This window comes from Nerophis lumbriciformis, linkage group LG19 (assembly GCF_033978685.3).
Source record: "Nerophis lumbriciformis linkage group LG19, RoL_Nlum_v2.1, whole genome shotgun sequence".
NCBI lineage: Eukaryota > Metazoa > Chordata > Actinopteri > Syngnathiformes > Syngnathidae > Nerophis > Nerophis lumbriciformis.
This window is the reverse complement of record NC_084566.2, coordinates 42596805-42618298: the sequence shown is the minus strand read 5'-3', so window position 1 is coordinate 42618298 and position 21494 is coordinate 42596805. Positions and strand designations below refer to the sequence as shown.

The following is a 21494-nucleotide window of genomic DNA, read 5'->3' as shown; positions in this document are numbered from 1 at the left end:
AAAATGGTGACATCTGTCATATAAAATTTTGACTTTTTTCACAATATTGTAACATTTTTTGGTCTTGTAAAATAGTGACATTTTTTGAGCAGAATTATAACTTTTGTCATGATTTTGCCAAGTAAAATTCCGATTATTATCATAATATTGCCAAAATGTTTACGTTTTCCTATAAAATTGCAACTGTTATTGAGTAAAATTCCAACTTTTATCATAATGTTGCACAAATTTTGACTTGCATTGAGTAAAATGACTTTTATTATAATACTGCCAAAATTCTACGTTTTTCTTGTGAAATTGTGACCTTTTTCTTGTGAAATTGCAACAAATTTTTCACAATAAATTTTTTTATATTTGCATCGTATGTATATATTATTAATGTTGTAAATACACTTCTTTATATATCTAGAAAGGCTGGTCCTAAAGAGGGAGGCATTTTTTAAGAGGTCTCAAGAGGTAGGAAATACAAGAGAGTGTGTGTGTGTGTGTGTGTGTGTGTGTGTGTGTGTGTGTGTGTGTGTGTGTGTGTGGTGGAACCTGCACCACACCAAAGTGAGGTCACGACTTGGCTCAGGCAGGAAGTGCACTGCTGGCCGCCAGGGGACTCTTAACATTACGGGCCTTACTGAAAAGATCAAATAAAACGACACAGTATTAACTCCGAGGGAACAATGACAAATAAATATTCGATGGATCATACCCGTAGTCTCGGTCTTACTTGACACTTGTACTTTCGTTTTCTCGTTGAGGCGGTTTCAAATAAAGAAAAGCAGACATTTGTTTAAACCTGACAAGTTCATTATATTCCGTGACGCACAAACGAGTACCAACAACCAATGGCTGCAGACGGAGAGGAAGTCGGACGTTTTGGGGCTCAAATGGAAATCTCGGCGACAAAACAGCGACGTATTTTAACTCCATGGGACGAAACGGGTCAACATCCTGGAGTTACGCATCCCCCATTTGTCACGGGGCCAACAGGAAATGACTAAAAAAGTCGAGTCACATGTTTAACAACAAGGACTTGTTTTTTTTGGTTGTAATATTTCATCCCAGGAAGCCAAAGGCGTCTACCAAAATAAGAGCGCACGGTAACGCAGAGCAACAGAACTGTTCTGATTCTTTCCATCGGGACACGAATGTGGAAAAGAGGTTGTGACGACTAGTGCTGAACAAAGTGTGCAAACTCCAGTTGGGACGTGAGATGTTGGAGATGTGGAGAACAAATGCCAGCTGCGAGGGTGGACAGCGAAAAGGCAAAAGCGACACGGTTAAGAAACGGGGAGATCAGGTCCATCTTTTATGGGGCTGAAGTGACGCCCCGGACCCTCATGTCCATTTTGGGGGCCGAGAGGTGTGACCACCAGGTGGAGGTATTCTTCACACAAATAAGACAAGTCCATGTTCAAAAGTCACTATTCCCTCACACTGTTGTCAAGTCAACATGTGTCCTTCATTGTTGCCATAAGCTGCCTCTCTCTCACACACACACACACACACACACACACACACACATCCATGATATGAATATTTACCTCACGACTTGTACATCAGGACCACAAGCGTACACGTCTGTGTGTCTTTTTTTGGACAAAACATTTGTAATGTTCCTAAACTTTCAATAGGATTGACTTTGAGTTCAACAGAAATGAAAAACACCAAAGATAAATATACTCTAACTTGAAGGAGACACAATGCAATCATTTGTAAAATAGTAACATTAAACATGTGTTGTGTAAAAGACACACAGACCACACACACACATACACACACACACACACACACACACGTATGTTTGCATTAATGCAGCTGTCATGTTCTGTAAGTAAGAATATTTTTCATGGGCACACCTTGTGGGCACCATGCACACACACACACACGCACGCACGCACGCACGCACGCACGCACGCACGCAACGCGAGCACGCATGTACTCTCGTGATGCTCGCGGCGCACACACACACACACACACACACACACACACACACACACACACACACACACACACGCTCGCTCGCGACGAACGCACGCACACTTGCGACGTACGCAAGCACGCTCATGACGCAACGAACGCACGCACGCACGCTCGCGATGCAACGCAAGCACGCATGTACTCTCGTGATGCTCGCGACGCACACACACACACACACACACGCAAGCACGCTTGTGATGCAACGAACGCACGCACGCAACGTACGCAAGCACACTCGCGACGCAAGCACGCATGCTCTCAACGCACGCACGCAAGCGACGCAACGAATGCACGCACGCTCGCGATGCAACGCATGCTCGCGATGCAACGCATGCTCGCGATGCAACGCAAGCACGCATGTACTCTCGTGATGCTCGCGACGCATGGACACACACACACACGCAACATACGCAAGTACGCTTGTGACGCAACGAACGCACGCACGCGACGTACGCAAGCACACTCGCGACGCAAGCACGCACGCTCTCAACGCACGCACGCGACGCATGCACGCGACGCAACGAATGCACACACGCACGCTCGCGATGCAACGCAAGCACGCTCGCAGCGCACGCACACTTGCGACACACACACGCCCGTGCCGGACGCACGCACGCAACGTACGCACACTCACGACGCATGCACGCTCGCAATGTACGCACGCATGCTCGCAACGTACGCACACTTGCGACGCACACACGCTCACAACGTACACTCGCAACGTACGCACACTCACAACGCATGCACACTCGCAACGCACGCACACTTGTGACGCACGCACGCTCGCAGCGTACACTCGCAACGTACGCACACTCAATGCATGCATGCTCGCGACGCTTGCACGCTCAAGACGCACGCACGCTCAAGACACGACGCAAGCACGCTCGCAACGCACGCTCGCGGCGCACGTACGCTCGTGACGCACGCACGCTCAAGACGCACGCACGCTCAAGACACGACGCAAGCACGCTCGCAACGCACGCTCGCAGCGCACGTACGCTCGCGACGCACGCACGCTCAAGACACGACGCAAGCACGCTCGCAACGCACGCACGCTCGCAGCGCACGTACGCTCGCGACGCACGCACGCACGCACGCTCAAGACGCACGCACGCTCAAGACACGACGCAAGCACGCTCGCAACGCACGCACGCTCGTGACGCACGCTCGCGACGCACGCTCGCGACGTATGCACGCTTGCGACGCAACGCACGCACGCTTGTGACGCACGCACGCTTGTGACGCACGCACGCAGGCAACTCACGCACGCTCGCACACTAGGTACGCACGCAACACAAGCACACACGCTCGCGACACACACACACACACACACACACACACACACACGAGCACGCACACACACACACACACACACACACACACACACACACACACACACACACACACACACACACACTCGCACGCACGCACGAGACCCTCAGGCGTGCTGTGCGGCCAGGTCCTGGTTGATGAAGCGCCGTAGCCTCTCCAGGTACTGACTGTAGAGCTCGATGTCGTTGTGGCCAGCACCTTCCACCCAGAGCGGCTCCACAGCCTTGGGGCAGCGCTCGAAGAGGGCCAGACCGTGGGAGAAGTCGATGACCTCGTCCTCTGTGCCGTGGATGATCAGCACGGGAGACGGGATCTTGGACACCTTCTCTATGCTGGGGAGAGGGAAAAAAAAAAGAAAAAAAGACCAGATTTACTTGATCAGATTTGATTGATTTGTTTTATTCTGGTTAGTTGGTATGTTTGACACCTGGCAATGCTCCACGATGCTATAGTTCCAATAAAACTGCGTTCATTTAGCACTCGGCTTCTAAAACCTATTGCTTCGTGCTGACATGAAAAACGGGAACATGGCAGCTTCAACCGACAAACTAGGGCGGGGCCACATTGACCAAAACTGATATTTTTAGGCGGAGTCGCGATACACGATATATGTCGTCATTTTAAACAAAACGTGTAAAGTGTTTAGTTTAAACTCAACACCACATTACTGTTACTACCAGTGTTCTGAAAATTACTTGTAAAAAAGTAATACATTCTAATTACTTGTTGTTAACAAAAAAGTCATTTAATAACTGAATTACACTTTAATAAATGTAATTAAATAGTAGGGAAAGTAGCTTCGTGAGGCGGAAATTATTTAGCAAGACAACATGAACGGTAAGAAAGGGAGCGTAATCACTGAAATCGTCATTTTTAACATCGATGTACATTTCTGGAAGTTGTGATGTTAGACATCATTAAAAATGTGTATATTTTGCCAAATAAATGAGAGATTTTTTTTTGCACATTTAAAATGTGAATGTAAACAAGTCTGTCTCCTTCAAAGTGTATTTTCTAGAACAACAAAAGAGCTGGTACTTTAATTCCAGGAGCGAAATAGGGGTTACTTTTGTTACATATTTGATCTAACTACCATATTGTCTAAAATATAAGCCACTACTTTTTCCCCCAAGCTTTGAACCCTGCGGTTTATACAAAGGTGCGGCTAATCTATGGATTTTTCTTCGCTATCAGCTAAATTATGTAATGGATTTAGTAAAGAAGTCAATTAATGTAGTAAAATGATCCACTTAAAGAAACTGTACTTTAAAAGTGTTTTTTAATGTACAAAGAAGAAGAATCCTGATAAACATTTGGAACCTTATTTAAAAAAGAGAAAATCGTATTCATCTCATAAAGGATGAATAAGGACATCAATTAATTATGTTTTGTTTAATCAGCCGTTTTACTGCCGCGTTAGACATTACTATTAGGGTATGTAAATAAACATTTATAAAATACAAAATATATATATAAAATGGTATAAATCTGTGGCTAATACATCAAAAACATTTTTTTCTTCTTCTAAAATTGTATATACCGGAGCGGCTTATAGTCTGGAAACTACCGTCAAAAAAACATGTGCATCATCTCTGTCATCGTATTTTTTTCTGTCCTTAAAAGTAAAAAAATCATAACACATTTTTGGCCATAGGGCTCAGCCCTGAAACAAACATCTTGTAATGTTTCCCTTCATCTTGCAAGCCAAGGCTGAAATGGTGAGGAACAGTGAGGAAAAAGGAGAGGGCTTACTTGGGGAAGGCATCGAAGCAGTAGGTCTTCTTGGTGTCGGGGAAGGCCACTCTCATACCGGAGGTGAGAGGAGAGTGTAGAACCACAGCAGCACACTCGAAGCGTGACGCCAAGTCCACCGTGGGCACCGTGCCGATGCTCTGTCCATACAGGATGATGTTCTCAGGGCTGATACCGTACCTGAGAGAGATTTGCAATGTTTCAAACGTCTGGTAAGACCCGGGTTTGCAAAACAGATGTTCAGGGTTGAAGTTCAGCTTGTGAGACCATCAACTTTCTCTGTCCTACAGTTAAAGTATTGACACTGTTCGCAATTGTCGGAGGCAGATATTTACATATATCCGTATTTAAGTGTTACTTCTTTAATTTCATAATCATATTACAAAACAGCTAGTGTTTTTCTTCCAATTGTGGTCTTTTGGTTGTCTGCAAATACTGTGTGCTAAACCTTGACTGTGGAATGTAAGGAGGAGAGGTACTCCTTCTTTTATCTCTTCTTATGTCCAGGTGCGGAGAACAATGGGCATGTGTTTGGGCTGGAAAGACAAGACAGTGAGGGTGGGAGGGAGAGAGACTTTATAGAATAGAAGGTTTCCATTTTTAGGGCAGACCATCTTAGCTGCACGATTGAATGTTCTATGCTGGACTGGTCTCATTATATTTACAAAGCTTTGCAAATATATTACAAAATACCTATTCTGTCTCTGGTGGTTCTTCTACTCAGCTTTAAGTGTCATAAAGAACTTGGGAGGAACAACTGGTCCAAACGCAACACTATATACACACATATATACATATAAGTATACAGGTAAAAGCCAGTAAATTAGAATATTTTGAAAAACTTGATTTATTTCAGTAATTGCATTCAAAAGGTGTAACTTGTACATTATATTTATTCATTGCACACAGACTGATGCATTCAAATGTTTATTTCATTTAATTTTGATGATTTGAAGTGGCAACAAATGAAAATCCAAAATTCCGTGTGTCACAAAATTAGAATATTACTTAAGGCTAATACAAAAAAGGGATTTTTAGAAATGTTGGCCAACTGAAAAGTATGAAAATGACAAATATGAGCATGTACAATACTCAATACTTGGTTGGAGCTCCTTTTGCCTCAATTACTGCGTTAATGCGGCGTGGCATGGAGTCGATGAGTTTCTGGCACTGCTCAGGTGTTATGAGAGCCCAGGTTGCTCTGATAGTGGCCTTCAACTCTTCTGCGTTTTTGGGTCTGGCATTCTGCATCTGCCTTTTCACAATACCCCACAGATTTTCTATGGGGCTAAGGTCAGGGGAGTTGGCGGGCCAATTTAGAACAGAAATACCATGGTCCGTAAACCAGGCACGGGTAGATTTTGCGCTGTGTGCAGGCGCCAAGTCCTGTTGGAACTTGAAATCTCCATCTCCATAGAGCAGGTCAGCAGCAGGAAGCATGAAGTGCTCTAAAACTTGCTAGTAGACAGCTGCGTTGACCCTGGATCTCAGGAAACAGAGTGGACCGACACCAGCAGATGACATGGCACCCCAAACCATCACTGATGGTGGAAACTTTACACTAGACTTCAGGCAACGTGGATCCTGTGCCTCTCCTGTCTTCCTCCAGACTCTGGGACCTCGATTTCCAAAGGAAATGCAAAACTTGCATGGTTGGGTGATGGTTTGGGGTGCCATGTCATCTGCTGGTGTCGGTCCACTCTGTTTCCTGAGATCCAGGGTCAACGCAGCCGTCTACCAGCAAGTTTTAGAGCACTTCATGCTTCCTGCTGCTGACCTGCTCTATGGAGATAGAGATTTCAAGTTCCAACAGGACTTGGCGCCTGCACACAGCGCAAAATCTACCCGTGCCTGGTTTACGGACCATGGTATTTCTGTTCTAAATTGGCCCGCCAACTCCCCTGACCTTAGCCCCATAGAAAATCTGTGGGGTATTGTGAAAAGGAAGATGCAGAATGCCAGACCCAAAAACGCAGAAGAGTTGAAGGCCACTATCAGAGCAACCTGGGCTCTCATAACACCTGAGCAGTGCCAGAAACTCATCGACTCCATGCCACGCCGCATTAACGCAGTAATTGAGGCAAAAGGAGCTCCAACCAAGTATTGAGTATTGTACATGCTCATATTTTTCATTTTCATACTTTTCAGTTGGCCAACATTTCTAAAAATCCCTTTTTTGTATTAGCCTTAAGTAATATTCTAATTTTGTGACACACAGAATTTTGGATTTTCATTTGTTGCCACTTCAAATCATCAAAATTAAATGAAATAAACATTTGAATGCATCAGTCTGTGTGCAATGAATAAATATAATGTACAAGTTACACCTTTTGAATGCAATTACTGAAATAAATCAAGTTTTTCAAAATATTCTAATTTACTGGCTTTTACCTGTATATATACTAGGGGTGTAACGGTACACAAAAATTTAGGTTCGGTACATACCTCGGTTCAGAGGTCACGGTTCGGTTCATTTTCGGTACAGTAAGAAAAAAACAAAATATAAATGTTTCGGTTACTTATTTACCAAATTTGTAAACAATGGCTTTATCCTTTTAACATTGGGAACACTATAATAATTCTGCCCACGTTAATCCACATTAAACTGCCTCAAGTTGTTGCTCAGATTAAATAAAATGACAAAACTTTTCTTCTACATGTAAAAAGTGCAACATTAAACAGTTTCAAGTCAACTCGTCATGCTTAATTTATTACAGCATTTGGGAAGCCTGTAGTTGATTTTTATGATGTAAATGTTATATTTGTATCAACATGTGATAGCAGGGACCCTGCCATTCAAAACTAGGCTGCTGCATTACTAATGATTAATTGAACTATAGCCGAAAAAAAGGTACAATAGTAATAGGAGAGACTATTCATCCCTGAACACCATGGAGTTCATGTAGGCTTAATGATGCACTTACATTATTATATCAACTATCACAGTGGTTCTCAACCTTTTTTCAGTGATGTACCCCCTGTGAACATTTTTTTAATTCAAGTACCCCCTAATCGGAGCAAAGCATTTTTGGTTGAAAAAAAGAGATAAAGAAGTAAAATACAGCACTATGTCATCAGTTTCTGATTTATTAAATTGTATAACAGTGCAAAATATTGCTCATTTATAGTGGTCTTTCTTGAACTAATTGGAAAAAAAGATATACAAATAACTAAAAACTTGTTGAAAAATAAACAAGTGATTCAATTATAAATAAAGATTTTTACACATAGAAGTAATCATCAACTTAAAGTGCCCTCTTTGGGGATTGTAATAGAGATCCATCTGGATTCATGAACTTAATTCTAAACATTTCTTCACAAAAAAAGAAATCTTTAACATCAATATTTATGGAACATGTCCACAAAAAATCTAGCTGTCAACACTGAATATTGCATTGTTGCATTTCTTTAGTACTACCGAAAACAGAGGTACTACTGTACAGTATGTAATGGTTTGTTTTAGTGACAGTTGGACTACTCTTATTTATATTGGGAACAGTTCAAAAAACTGCATAGAGCTTGCATTTGGTTGGCTTTTACAGGTAGAACGATTAGAAAACACACTGATGTAAAACTAAGCACACATGACACAAAAACAATGTCGGGTATGAAAGGTAATGAATACAATCTTACCTGGAGCGCAAGGCATGCCAGGCGGCGTCAATGTCAGCATAAAGGTTTTTCTCTGATGGTTTGCCAGTGCTAACCCCGTAGCCTGAGTAATCGTAAGAGAATATGTTGCAGTTGATGCGTGTTCCTAAGCCGATGTAAAAACTGCTCATCTGACCGAGGTCCACTGCGTTGCCATGTGAAAACAACACGGTGAACCTGAGAAGCGAAAGTAGAGAAGTTAGTGGGATATAGACTGCAAACATGCATAGTTTAAAGTGTTTTCTAGAAGTGGTGTAGTCACCTGGCATTAGGGGCACAGCGTATATACATGCATCCCACCCTGTTGCCTCTGCTGGACCTGGTCAGGAACACGTCCGTCACGTCCAGCTCTCTCTGAGAATACTGAAACTCTGCCCGCTCTGTGAGATGGAGCTTCCACCTGCTCTCACATCCACCCGCAGCACCGGAGCCTCCGCTTCCACCGCCGCCGGTTCCGCCGCCACCTCCCCGGTCGCCGCCGCTGCCGGCGCCGAGCCGCGAACGCAGGCCGGGAGCTCCCAAGGAGGGGAGGGTAGCCCCGGGGCTGGGCCCGGACGCGGCTCCGGCTCCGGCACTAGGATCTGGGTCGGGGAGAAGGGCGTAGGTGGGCTCTGGAGGGAGGAAAGCTAATTTGGCGGCGATGCGGCTGGGGCAAGGAGGACAGCAGAACAGGCAGCATAGCTCTCGTATAGACAGACCATTCATCTTCTAGTGGACCTAAAACACACAATTAAACAATCACGTGAATACTATAGGTTTAAATTAAATATGTGGACACGGGTCATAGAAATAACTTAAAGGCAACTGCCCTTTTTTGGGAATTTTGCCTATTGTTCACAATCATTATGAGAAACAAGAATACACGTCTTTTCTTTTGGCAGGGGGTTAAGGATGATAAAAAAAAACGCTTTCAAAATGCAGCTAATGAGAGCTACAGTTGGAGCCTTTAAAGCCCCCTAAAACAGTTTCAAAACCCTCCATCAACGTTTTATGTACACACTGCAAGTATATATATAATGTAGTAACAGACACCTTCATAACAATATGTAATACAGTGGGGCAAAAAAGTATTTAGTCAGCCACCGATTGTGCAAGTTCTCCCACTTAAAATGATGACAGAGGTCTGTAATTTTCATCATAGGTACACTTCAACTGTGAGAGACAGAATGTGAAAAAAAATCCAGGAATTCACATTGTAGGAATTTTAAAGAATTTATTTGTAAATCATGGTGGAAAATAAGTATTTGGTCACTTCAAACAAGGAAGATCTCTGGCTCTCACAGACCTGTAACTTCTTTTTTAAGAAGCTCTTCTGTCCTCCACTCGTTACCTGTATTAATGGCACCTGTTTGAACTTGTTATCTGTATAAAAGACACCTGTCCACACCCTCAAACAGTCAGACTCCAAACTCCACTATGGCCAAGACCAAAGAGCTGTCAAAGGACACTAGGAAAATAATTGTAGACCTGCACCAGACTGTGAAGAGTGAATCTACAATAGGCAAGCAGCTTGGTGTGAAAAAATCAACTGTGGGAGCAATTATCAGAAAATGGAAGACATACAAGACCACTGATAATCTCCCTTGATCTGGGGCTCCACGCAAGATCTCATCCCGTGGGTTCAAAATGATCATGAGAACGGTGAGCAAAAATCCCAGAACCACACGGGGGGACCTGGTGAATGACCTGCAGAGAGCTGGGACCAAAGTAACAAAGGTTACCATCAGTAACACACTACGCCGACAGGGAATCAAATCCTGCAGTGCCAGACGTGTCCCCCTGCTTAAGCCAGTGCATGTCCAGGCCCCTCTGAAGTTTGCCAGAGAGCACATGGATGATACAGCAGAGGATTGGGAGAATGTCATGTGGTCAGATGAAACCAAAATAGAACTTTTTGGTATAAACTCAACTTGTCGTGTTTGGAGGAAGAAGAATACTGAGTTGCATCCCAAGAACACCATACCTACTGTGAAGCATGGGGGTGGAAACATCATGCTTTGGGGCTGTTTTTCTGCTAAGGGGACAGGCCGACTGATCCGTGTTAAGGAAAGAATGAATGGGGCCATGTATCGTGAGATTTTGAGCCAAAACCTCCTTCCATCAGTGAGAGCTTTGAAGATGAAACGTGGCTGGGTCTTCCAGCATGACAATGATCCCAAACACACCGCCCGGGCAACAAAGGAGTGGCTCCGTAAGAAGCATTTAAAAGTCCTGGAGTGGCCTAGCCAGTCTCCAGACCTCAACCCCATAGAAAATCTGTGGAGGGAGCTGAAAGTCTGTGTTGCTCGGCGACAGCCCCAAAACATCACTGCTCTCGAGAAGATCTGCATGGAGGAATGGGCCAAAATACCAGCTACTGTGTGTGCAAACCTGGTAAAGACCTATAGTAATCGTTTGACCTCTGTAATATAACCTTTGTTGGCAATAACAAAGTATTGAGTTGAATTTTTGTTATTGACCAAATACTTATTTTCCACCATAATTTACAAATAAATTCTTTAAAAATCCTACAATGTGAATTCCTGGATTTTTTTTTCAAATTCTGTCTCTCACAGTTGAAGTGTACCTATGATGAAAATTACAGACCTGTCATCATTTTAAGTGGGAGAACTTGCACAATTGGTGGCTGACTAAATACTTTTTTGCCCCACTGTATGTACAATATACACACACCACGTATATATATAATAAATTAACAGACACCTTCATAACAATATGTAATATGTACAACATACACACTGCAAGTGTATATACTGTATAATGTAGTAACTGACACCTTCATAACAATATGTACAATATACACACTGCAAGTATATAAATATAATGTAGTAACAGACACCTTCATAACAATATGTACAATATACACACTGCAGGTATATAAATATAATGTAGTAACAGACACCTTCATAACAATATGTAATATGTACAATATACACACTGCAAGTATATATATAATGTAGTAACAGACACCTTCATAACAATATGTAATATCTACAATATACACACTGCAAGTATATATAAAATGTAGTAACAGACACTTTCATAACAATATGTAATATGTACAATATACACACTGCAAGTGTATATACTGTATAATGTAGTAACAGACACCTTCACAACAATATGTACAATATACACACTGCAAGTATATAAATATAATGTAGTAACAGACACCTTCAAACAATATGTACAATATACACACTGCAAGTATATATATAATGTAGTAACAGACACCTTTATAACAATATGTAATATGTACAATATACACACTGCAAGTATATAAATATAATGTAGTAACAGACACCTTCATAACAATATGTAATATGTACAATATACACACTGCAAGTATATATATAATGTAGTAACAGACGCCTTCATAACAATATGTAATATGTACAATATACACACACCACGTATATATATAATATATTAACAGACACCTTCATAACAATATGTAATATGTAAAACATACACACTGCAAGTGTATATACTGTATAATGTAGTAACAGACACCTTCATAACAATATGTACAATATACACACTGCAGGTATATAAATATAATGTAGTAACAGACACCTTCATAACAATATGTACAATATACACACTGCAAGTATATATATAATGTAGTAACAGACGCCTTCATAACAATATGTAATATGTACAATATACGCACACCACGTATATACATAATATATTAACAGACACCTTCATAACAATATGTAATATGTACAACATACACACTGCAAGTGTATATACTGTATAATGTAGTAACAGACACCTTCATAACAATATGTACAATATACACACTGCAGGTATATAAATATAATGTAGTAACAGACACCTTCATAACAATATGTACAATATACACACTGCAAGTATATATATAATGTAGTAACAGACACCTTCATAACAATATGTAATATGTACAATATACACACTGCAAGTATATATATATTGTAGTAACAGACACCTTCATAACAATATGTAATATGTACAATATACACACTGCAAGTATATATAAAATGTAGTAACAGACACTTTCATAACAATATGTACAATATACACACTGCAAATAGATATATAATGTAGTAACAGACACCTTCAGAACAATATGTAATATGTACAATATACACACTGCAAGTAGATATATAATGTAGTAACAGACACCTTCATAACAATATGTACAATATTTAACGTATTTTGGTCATTATAATCAGCAGTGGTACTTCTTTCTTTGGCGCATTTATTTCCATTTCCATAGCAGTGCACATCCGACTTCCGGCACCTACTGTGTGTTCCTATTTACGCCAACAAACACGCGAGTGTGTTGTAATCATGGCAGACTTGGTAACAGACAACGAAGACGACTATTTTTGGACAAACAAGGATTCACAACCTTATCTTTTTGAAGCTGAATATACGGAGGATGAACTGCTGCTTATAGAAGCCAGCACAAAGGAAGGAAGGGTGAAACGTTGGAGCAGACAGAAGCCGAGAGAGTGATGTTGGTGCGATTTAGTCAAGCTGTAAATCTGGAACTTTTTGAGAATTGATTGCTACCATTAGCTGCATTGCTAGCTACCTAGAACGAGCCAATTTATATATGTTAAAAAGCGAGAAAAACAAAAACCTTTTGTCTTGTCTCTCATAACGATTGTGAACAAAAGGTACAATTCCAATAAAAGTCCAGTTCCCCTTTAAGATAAATTAAAAAGAAGTGCATAATAATAACCAGGAGAATGTCCTGCACATATCCTTGTCTTTATAGCATGACTTCACCTGGATTCAAGAGTCCCTGGGTTTTGAAATGGACTGGCACACAACCGTGCCAAGATCTTCTCCTCTAGTCACTTAACCTGACGAACCTTAAAATAAACAAACATAGGGTTTTGACGTTATCACAATATTTATTGGTAAACCACAGAAATCCCTCAACAGCTTCATCCCTCAGAACAATGTCCATACAGAATAACATACAAACACATACAACGTCCTGAAGAATTTGGATGTAATCCTCCTTTTTCATTGTCCCGTTTACTCTCTGTAAAGCACCAGTTCTATTGGCAGCAAAACAGGCCCAGAGCATAATACTACCACCACCATGCTTGACGGTAGGCGTGGTGTTCCTGGGATTAAAGGCCTCACCTTTTGTCCTCCAAACATATTGCTGGTATTGTGGCCAAACAGCTAATTTTTTGTTTCATCTGACCACAGAACTTTCCTCGTGAAGGTCTTTTATCTTTGTCCATGTGGTACAAACAAAAATCAATGCGGTCATTGATGACATGTGTGACGTCATAATGTTTAAGATGCGATCATTGATTACATGTGTGACATCATAATGTTTAAGATGCGGTCATTGATGACATGTGTGACATCATAATGTTTAAGATGCGATCATTGATTACATGTGTGACATCATAATGTTTAAGATGCTGTCATTGATGACATGTGTGACGTCATAATCTTGAAGATGCGGTCAATGATGACATGTGTGACATCATAATGTTGAAGATGCGGTCATTGATGACATGTGTGACGTCATAATGTTGAAGATGCGGTCATTGATGACATGTGTGACATCATAATGTTGAAGATGCGGTCATTGATGACATGTGTGACGTCATAATGTTTAAGACGCAGTCATTGATGACATGTGTGACATCATAATGTTTAAGATGCTGTCATTGATGACATGTGTGACGTCATAATGTTAAAGATGCGGTCATTGATGACATGTGTGACGTCATAATGTTTAAGATGCGGTCATTGATGACATGTGTGACGTCATAATGTTTAAGATGCGGTCATTGATGACATGTGTGACATCATAATGTTGAAGATGCGGTCATTGATGACATGTGTGACATCATAATGTTGAAGATGCGGTCATTGGTGACATGTGTGATATCATAATGTTGAAGATGCGGTCATTGATGACATGTGTGACGTCATAATGTTAAAGATGCTGTCATCGATGACATGTGTGACGTCATAATGTTTAAGACGCGGTCATTGATGACATGTGTGACATCATAATGTTTAAGACGCGGTCATTGATGACATGTGTGACATCATAATGTTTAAGACGCGGTCATTGATGACATGTGTGACGTCATAATGTTTAAGACGCGATCATTGATGACATGTGTGACATCATAATGTTTAAGACGCGGTCATTGATGACATGTGTGACGTCATAATGTTTAAGACGCGGTCATTGATGACATGTGTGACGTCATAATGTTTAAGACGCGGTCATTGATGACATGTGTGACGTCATAGTGTTTAAGAAGCGGTCATTGATGACAAGTGTGACGTCATAATGTTAAAGATGCGGTCATTGATGACATGTGTGACGTCATAATGTTTAAGATGCTGTCATCGATGACATGTGTGACGTCATAATGTTTAAGACGCGGTCATTGATGACATGTGTGACGTCATAATGTTTAAGAAGCGGTCATTGATGACATGTGTGACGTCATAATGTTTAAGATGCGTTCATTAATGACATGTGTGACGTCATAATGTTTAAGACGCGGTCATTGATGACGTGTGACGTCATAATGTTTAAGATGCGGTCATTGATGACATGTGTGACATCATAATGTTTAAGATGCGGTCATTAATGACATGTGTGACGTCATAATGTTTAAGATGCGATCATTGATGACGTGTGACGTCATAATGTTTAAGATGCGGTCATTGATGACATGTGTGACGTCATAATGTTTAAGATGCGTTCATTAATGAAATGTATGACGTCATAATGTTTAAGACGCGGTCATTGATGACATGTATGACGTCATAATGTTTAAGACGCGGTCATTAATGACATGTGTGACGTCATAATGTTTAAGACGAGGTCATTGATGACGTGTGACATCATAATGTTTAAGACGCGGTCATTGATGACATGTGCGACGTCATAATGTTTAAGATGCGATCATTGATTAAATGTGTGACATCATAATGATTAAGATGCTGTCATTGATGGCATGTGTGACGTCATAATGTTTAAGACGCGGTCATTGATGACGTGTGACGTCATAATGTTTAAGACGCGGTCATTGATGACATGTGTGACGTCATAATGTTTAAGATGCGGTCGTCAGGCTCTGCTTTTTATCGATACATTTATCAGATTTAATTTTTTATTATCTATAGCAGGGGTGTCAAAAGTGTGCATTTTTGTAACATTTTCCTTGTTTTATTTGGCAAGTTGAAAGAACATGGCGCCAGTACATTTTTTCAATAAAATACTGGAAAAGATAGAAATGTAGTTTGTCTCTTTTATCCGATTATTAATCGATTAATCGAATTAATAATCGACAGATTAATCGATTATCAAATTAATCGTTAGTTGCATGTGTGACATCATAATGTTTAAGATGCGGTAATTGATGACATCACAATGTTTAAGATGTGATCATTGATGACATGTGTGACATCATAATGTTGAAGATGCGGTCATAGATGATGTCATAATGTTTAAGATGTGGTCATTGATGACATGTGTGACATCATTACGTTTAAGATGCAATGTTGTGGACATCTCTGCGCTGCTGACCTGTCTCCGCTCGGGATGGTTTCCTGCTGGCCCCACTATGGACTGGACTCTCACTACGGGGCAGCATAGCTCGGTTGGTAGAGTGGCTGTGCCAGCAACTTGAGGGTTCCAGGTTCGATTCCCACTTCCGCCATCCTAGTTACTGCTGTTGTGTCCTTGGGCAAGACACTTTACCCACCTGCTCCCAGTGCCACCCACACTGGTTTAAATGTAACTTAGATATTGGGTTTCACTATGTAAAAGCGCTTTGAGTCACTAGAGAAAAGCGCTATACAAATATAATTCACTTCACTTCACTATTATGTTAGATCCACTATGGACTAGACTCTCACTATTATGTTAGATCCACTATGGACTGGACTCTCACACTGTTATGTTAGATCCACTATGGACTGGACTCTCACACTATTATGTTAGATCCACTATGGACTAGACTCTCACTATTATGTTAGATCCACTATGGACTAGACTCTCACTATTATGTTAGATCCACTATGGACTGGACTCTCACTATTATGTTAGATCCACTATGGACTGGACTCACACACTATTACCGGTATGTTAGATCCACTATGGACTGGACTCTCACACTATTATGTTAGATCCACTATGGACTTGACTCTCACTATTATGTTAGATCCACTATGGACTGGACTCTCACTATTATGTTAGATCCACTATGGACTGGACTCCTCTCACACTATTATGTTAGATCCACTATGGACTGGACTCTCACACTATTATGTTAGATCCACTATGGACTGGACTCTCACTATTATGTTAGATCCACTATGGACTGTACTCTCACACTATTATGTTAGATCCACTATGGACTGGACTCTCACTATTATGTTAGATCCACTATGGACTGGACTCTCACTATTATGTTAGATCCACTATGGTCTGGACTCTCACACTATTATGTTAGATCCACTATGGACTGGACTCTCACTATTCTGTTAGATCCACTATGGACTGGACTCTCACTATTCTGTTAGATCCACTATGGACTGGACTCTCACTATTATGTTAGATCCACTATGGACTGGACTCTCACTATTATGTTAGATCCACTATGGACTGGACTCTCACACTATTATGTTAGATCCACTATGGCCTGGACTCTCACATTATTCGGTTAGATCCACTATGGACTGGACTCTCACTATTCGGTTAGATCCACTATGGATTGGACTCTCACTATTATGTTAGATCCACTATGGACTGGACTCTCACTATTATGTTAGATCCACTATGGACTGGACTTTCACAATATTATGTCAGACCCACTCGACATCCATTGCTTTCGGTCTCCCCTAGGGCGGGGTCACCCACATATGCGGTCCTCTCCAAAGTTTCTCATAGTCATTCACATCGACGTCCCACTGGAGTGAGTTTTTGCTTGCCGTTATGTCGTTGTGGCTTGTGCAGCCCTTTGAGACACTTGTGATTTATGGTTATATAAGTAAACATTGGTTGATTGGTTGATTGATAATGTTTAAGATGTGGTCATTTATGACATCATAATGTTGAAGATGCGGTCATTGATGACATGTGTGACATCATAATGTTGAAGATGCGGTCATTTATGACATCATAATGTTTAAGATGCGGTCATTGATGACATGTGTGACGTCATTATGTTTAAGACGCGGTCATTGATGACATGTGTGGCGTCATAATGTTTAAGATGCGGTCATTGATGACATGTGTGACGTCATAATGTTTAAGATGTGGTCATTGATGACATGTGTGACGTCATAATGTTGAAGATGCGGTCATTGATGACATGTGTGCAGAGGTGGGTAGTAACGCGCTACATTTACTCCGTTACATCTACTTGAGTAACTTTTGGGATAAATTGTACTTCTAAGAGTAGTTTTAATGCAACATACTTTTACTTTTACTTGAGTATATTTATAGAGAAGAAACGCTACTTTTACTCCGCTACTTTTATCTACATTCAGCTCGCTACTCGCTACTAATTTTTATCGATCTGTTAATGCACGCTTTGTTTGTTTTGGTCTGTCAGACAGACCTTCATAGTGCCTGCGTTTCAACAAAAACAGTCACTGGTGACGTTCACTCCGTTCCACCAATCAGATGCAGTCACTGGTGACGTTGAACCAATCAAACAGAGCCAGGCGGTCACATGACCCGACTTAAACAAGTTGAAAAACTTATTGGGGTGTTACCATTTAGTGGTCAATTGTACGGAATATGTACTGTACTGTGCAATCTACTAATAAAAGTTCTAATCAATCAATCAAAAGTGTGAAGGAAAAAAGATACTTTTTTATTTCAACCGCACGAGGACGTTCCTGTCTTCACAATAAAAGTGCCGCTCCATCGCGCCTGCGCTTTCAAAACAAGAGTCTCCGAAAGCCAGCGCAAACAAGCTAGCAAGCAACGGAGTTTGACGCCAATGTATTTCTTGTAAAGTGTATAAAAACGAATATGGAAGCTGGACAAATAAGATGCCAAAAACCCACCACTTTCATGTGGTATTAGACAGAAAGGAGGAACTTTTTTTCTCCTCCATTTGAAAACGTGGACGTTATCATCACAACTGTCTGATTACAATCAACGCAAGTCATCAGAATCACGTAATACACCAACTTATATTCTTGTCTTCATGAAAGAAAGGAATCTATATTTTAAACATGCATGTATATTCATTAAAACACCTTTAACATGTACCGTATTTTCCGCACTATAAGGCGCACCTAAAAACCACAAATTTGCTCAAAAGCTGACAGTGCGCCTTATAACCCGGTGCGCTTTATTACGATTCATTTTCATAAAGTTTCGATCTCGCAACTTCGGTAAACAGCCGCCATCTTTTTTCCCGGTAGAACAGGAAGCGCTTCTTCTTCTACGCAAGCAACCGCCAAGGAAAGCACCCGCCCCCATAGAACAGGAAGCGCTTCTTCTTCTACTGTAAGCAACCACCCGCCCCCGGAAGAAGAAGAAAAAACGCGCGGATATCACCGTACGTTTCATTTCCTGTTTACATCTGTAAAGACCACAAAATGGCTCCTACTAAGCGACAAGGATCCGGTTCATAAAAAGACGCAATCTCTCCATCCGCACACGGATTACTACCGTATTTCACAGCAACTGATATTCCTGTGAACCGCACTGTGGAACGGGAGCACGTACGGTGAATATTCGCACCACAGGGAATGAGAAGTCATCCTTCACTGTGGTTCTAGCTTGCCATGCTAACTTCCACCCATGGTGATATTCAAAAGGAAGACCTTGCCAAAAGAGACCTTTCCAGCCGGCGTCATCATAAAAGCTAACTCGAAGGGATGGATGGATGAAGAAAAGATGAGCGAGTGGTTAAGGGAAGTTTACGCGAAGAGGCCAGGTGGCTTTTTTCACACAGCTCCGAAGGCGAACACACCTTCACTAAGACGGGCAGATAGCGCCGGACGACATACGCCAACATTTGCCAGTGGATCGTAAATGCCTGGGCAGATATTTCGGTCACAACTGTGGTCCGAGCTTTCCGGAAGGCAGGATTCACAGAACTACTGGACAACAACAGCGACACTGACTCCGATGACTTCGACGAGACGGAACCGGCCATTTTGGATCCCACGCTTGCGCAACTTTTCAATTCGGACACCGAAGACGAAGAATTCGAAGGATTTACGAATGAAGAATAACTTCAGAAGGTGAGCGCTATGTTTATTTTGTGTGTTGTGACATTAACGTTCGAGCAACATTATGTTGCTATTGCTCTACACCATTTTGAATTTTACTATGTTTGTGATTGCACATTTGCGTACATTTTGGGACAGAGTTGTTAGAACGCTGGTTTTCAATATATTATTAAAGTTTGACTGAACTATCTGACTGTTTTTTTGACATTCCCTTTAGCGCAGCGTAGGCGCGGCTTATAATCCGGGGCGGCTTATTGGTGGACAAAGTTATGAAATATGTAATTCATTGAAGGTGCGGCTAATAATCCGGTGCGCCTTATAGTGCGGAAAATACGGTAAACAAAAACGGCAAAATAAATAAATATAAATTATATACTGTATATATCAATGTATATATATATATGTATATATGTGTGTGTGTGTGTATATATATATATATATATATGATATGTGTGTGTGTGTTACTCATCAGTTACTCAGTACTTGAGTAGTTTTTTCACAACATACTTTTTACTTTTACTCAAGTAAATATTTGGGTGACTACTCCTTACTTTTACTTGAGTAATAAATCTCTAAAGTAACAGTACTCTTACTTGAGTACAATTTCTGGCTATTCTACCCACCCCTGCATGTGTGACATCATAATGTTTAAGATGCGGTCATTGATGACATGTGTGACATCATAATGTTTAAGACGCGGTCATTGGTGACATGTGTGACGTCATAATGTTTAAGACGCGGTCATTGATGACATGTGTGACGTCACTGACATGCTAATGAAGCATCTTCGGTGATAACCTCTAACGCGAGCCCTCGCTGTGGTTTAACTCCCCTCCATAGCGACGTGCAGTCCACATAGTCACGTTGATAGAGTGTCTGACGCCGGGCGGGGAGTACAATAGCGCTATGGTAATGGCGGCAAAGTGTTCCAAATAAAAGCGAGCACTGTTAGCATGGAGGTGCTAGCAGGCTAGCATGGGAGCTAGCTACTTACCAATTCACGGCGCGTCGTGAGAAGGGCTGCTGTGCTCCTGTTTGTACACATAAGCAGCACAACACGTCGACAGTCCTCTCTGTGTCTTGACATGGATGGTTTTACTCAAGCAAACCGACGGGGTTTTCGGTGGCTAACAAGATAACATTTATGGCTACGAGATTTTTTTTTTTTTCTTCCTCCAGCTCTGAGGATTACATCCGGAAGTGACGTCATCTTGTCAAGAAAACTTTATTGCGACGCGCTCGGTGAACAATTGAACATAAACATGTTACTAAATAATATTATATTGTATTCGATCATATTATACTATATTAAATCATCCATCCTTTGACTAGTGCTAATACCTCTCGGGATTGCAAGGGGGTGGGGCTTAATTTGTTATTATATTATATTATCCATCCATCCATCCATCCATTTTCTGTTATATTGTAATATATTATTACATATTAAATTATATTATATCACATCATATTATATTTAATGGTCTTAAAAAACACTTTAAGACCAATGTCTTGGAAAAATATATCGCTCTTGAATCAACACCTAG

At 41.2% G+C, this 21494-nt stretch overlaps 1 protein-coding gene across 2 annotated transcripts; it reads right to left on the bottom strand.

The window, feature by feature from the left end:
• Positions 1–3374: 3374 nt before the first annotated feature.
• LOC133618978 (alpha/beta hydrolase domain-containing protein 17A-like) lies at positions 3375–21136 on the bottom strand. 2 transcript variants are annotated; one of them, XM_061979836.2, is made up of 6 exons: positions 20945–21136; positions 13486–13571; positions 8969–9423; positions 8689–8883; positions 5056–5235; positions 3375–3635 (listed from the first exon to the last, which is right to left on the bottom strand). In XM_061979836.2, exons 3-6 carry the CDS (start codon positions 9409–9411, stop codon positions 3410–3412), a joined length of 1044 nt encoding a protein of 347 aa, XP_061835820.1. In that variant the 5' UTR covers positions 9412–9423; positions 13486–13571; positions 20945–21136; the 3' UTR covers positions 3375–3409. The 2 variants fall into 2 exon arrangements, with proteins under 2 accessions (XP_061835820.1, XP_061835821.1); XM_061979837.2 differs by lacking the exon at positions 13486–13571.
• Between the last annotated feature and the right edge of the window lie 358 nt (positions 21137–21494).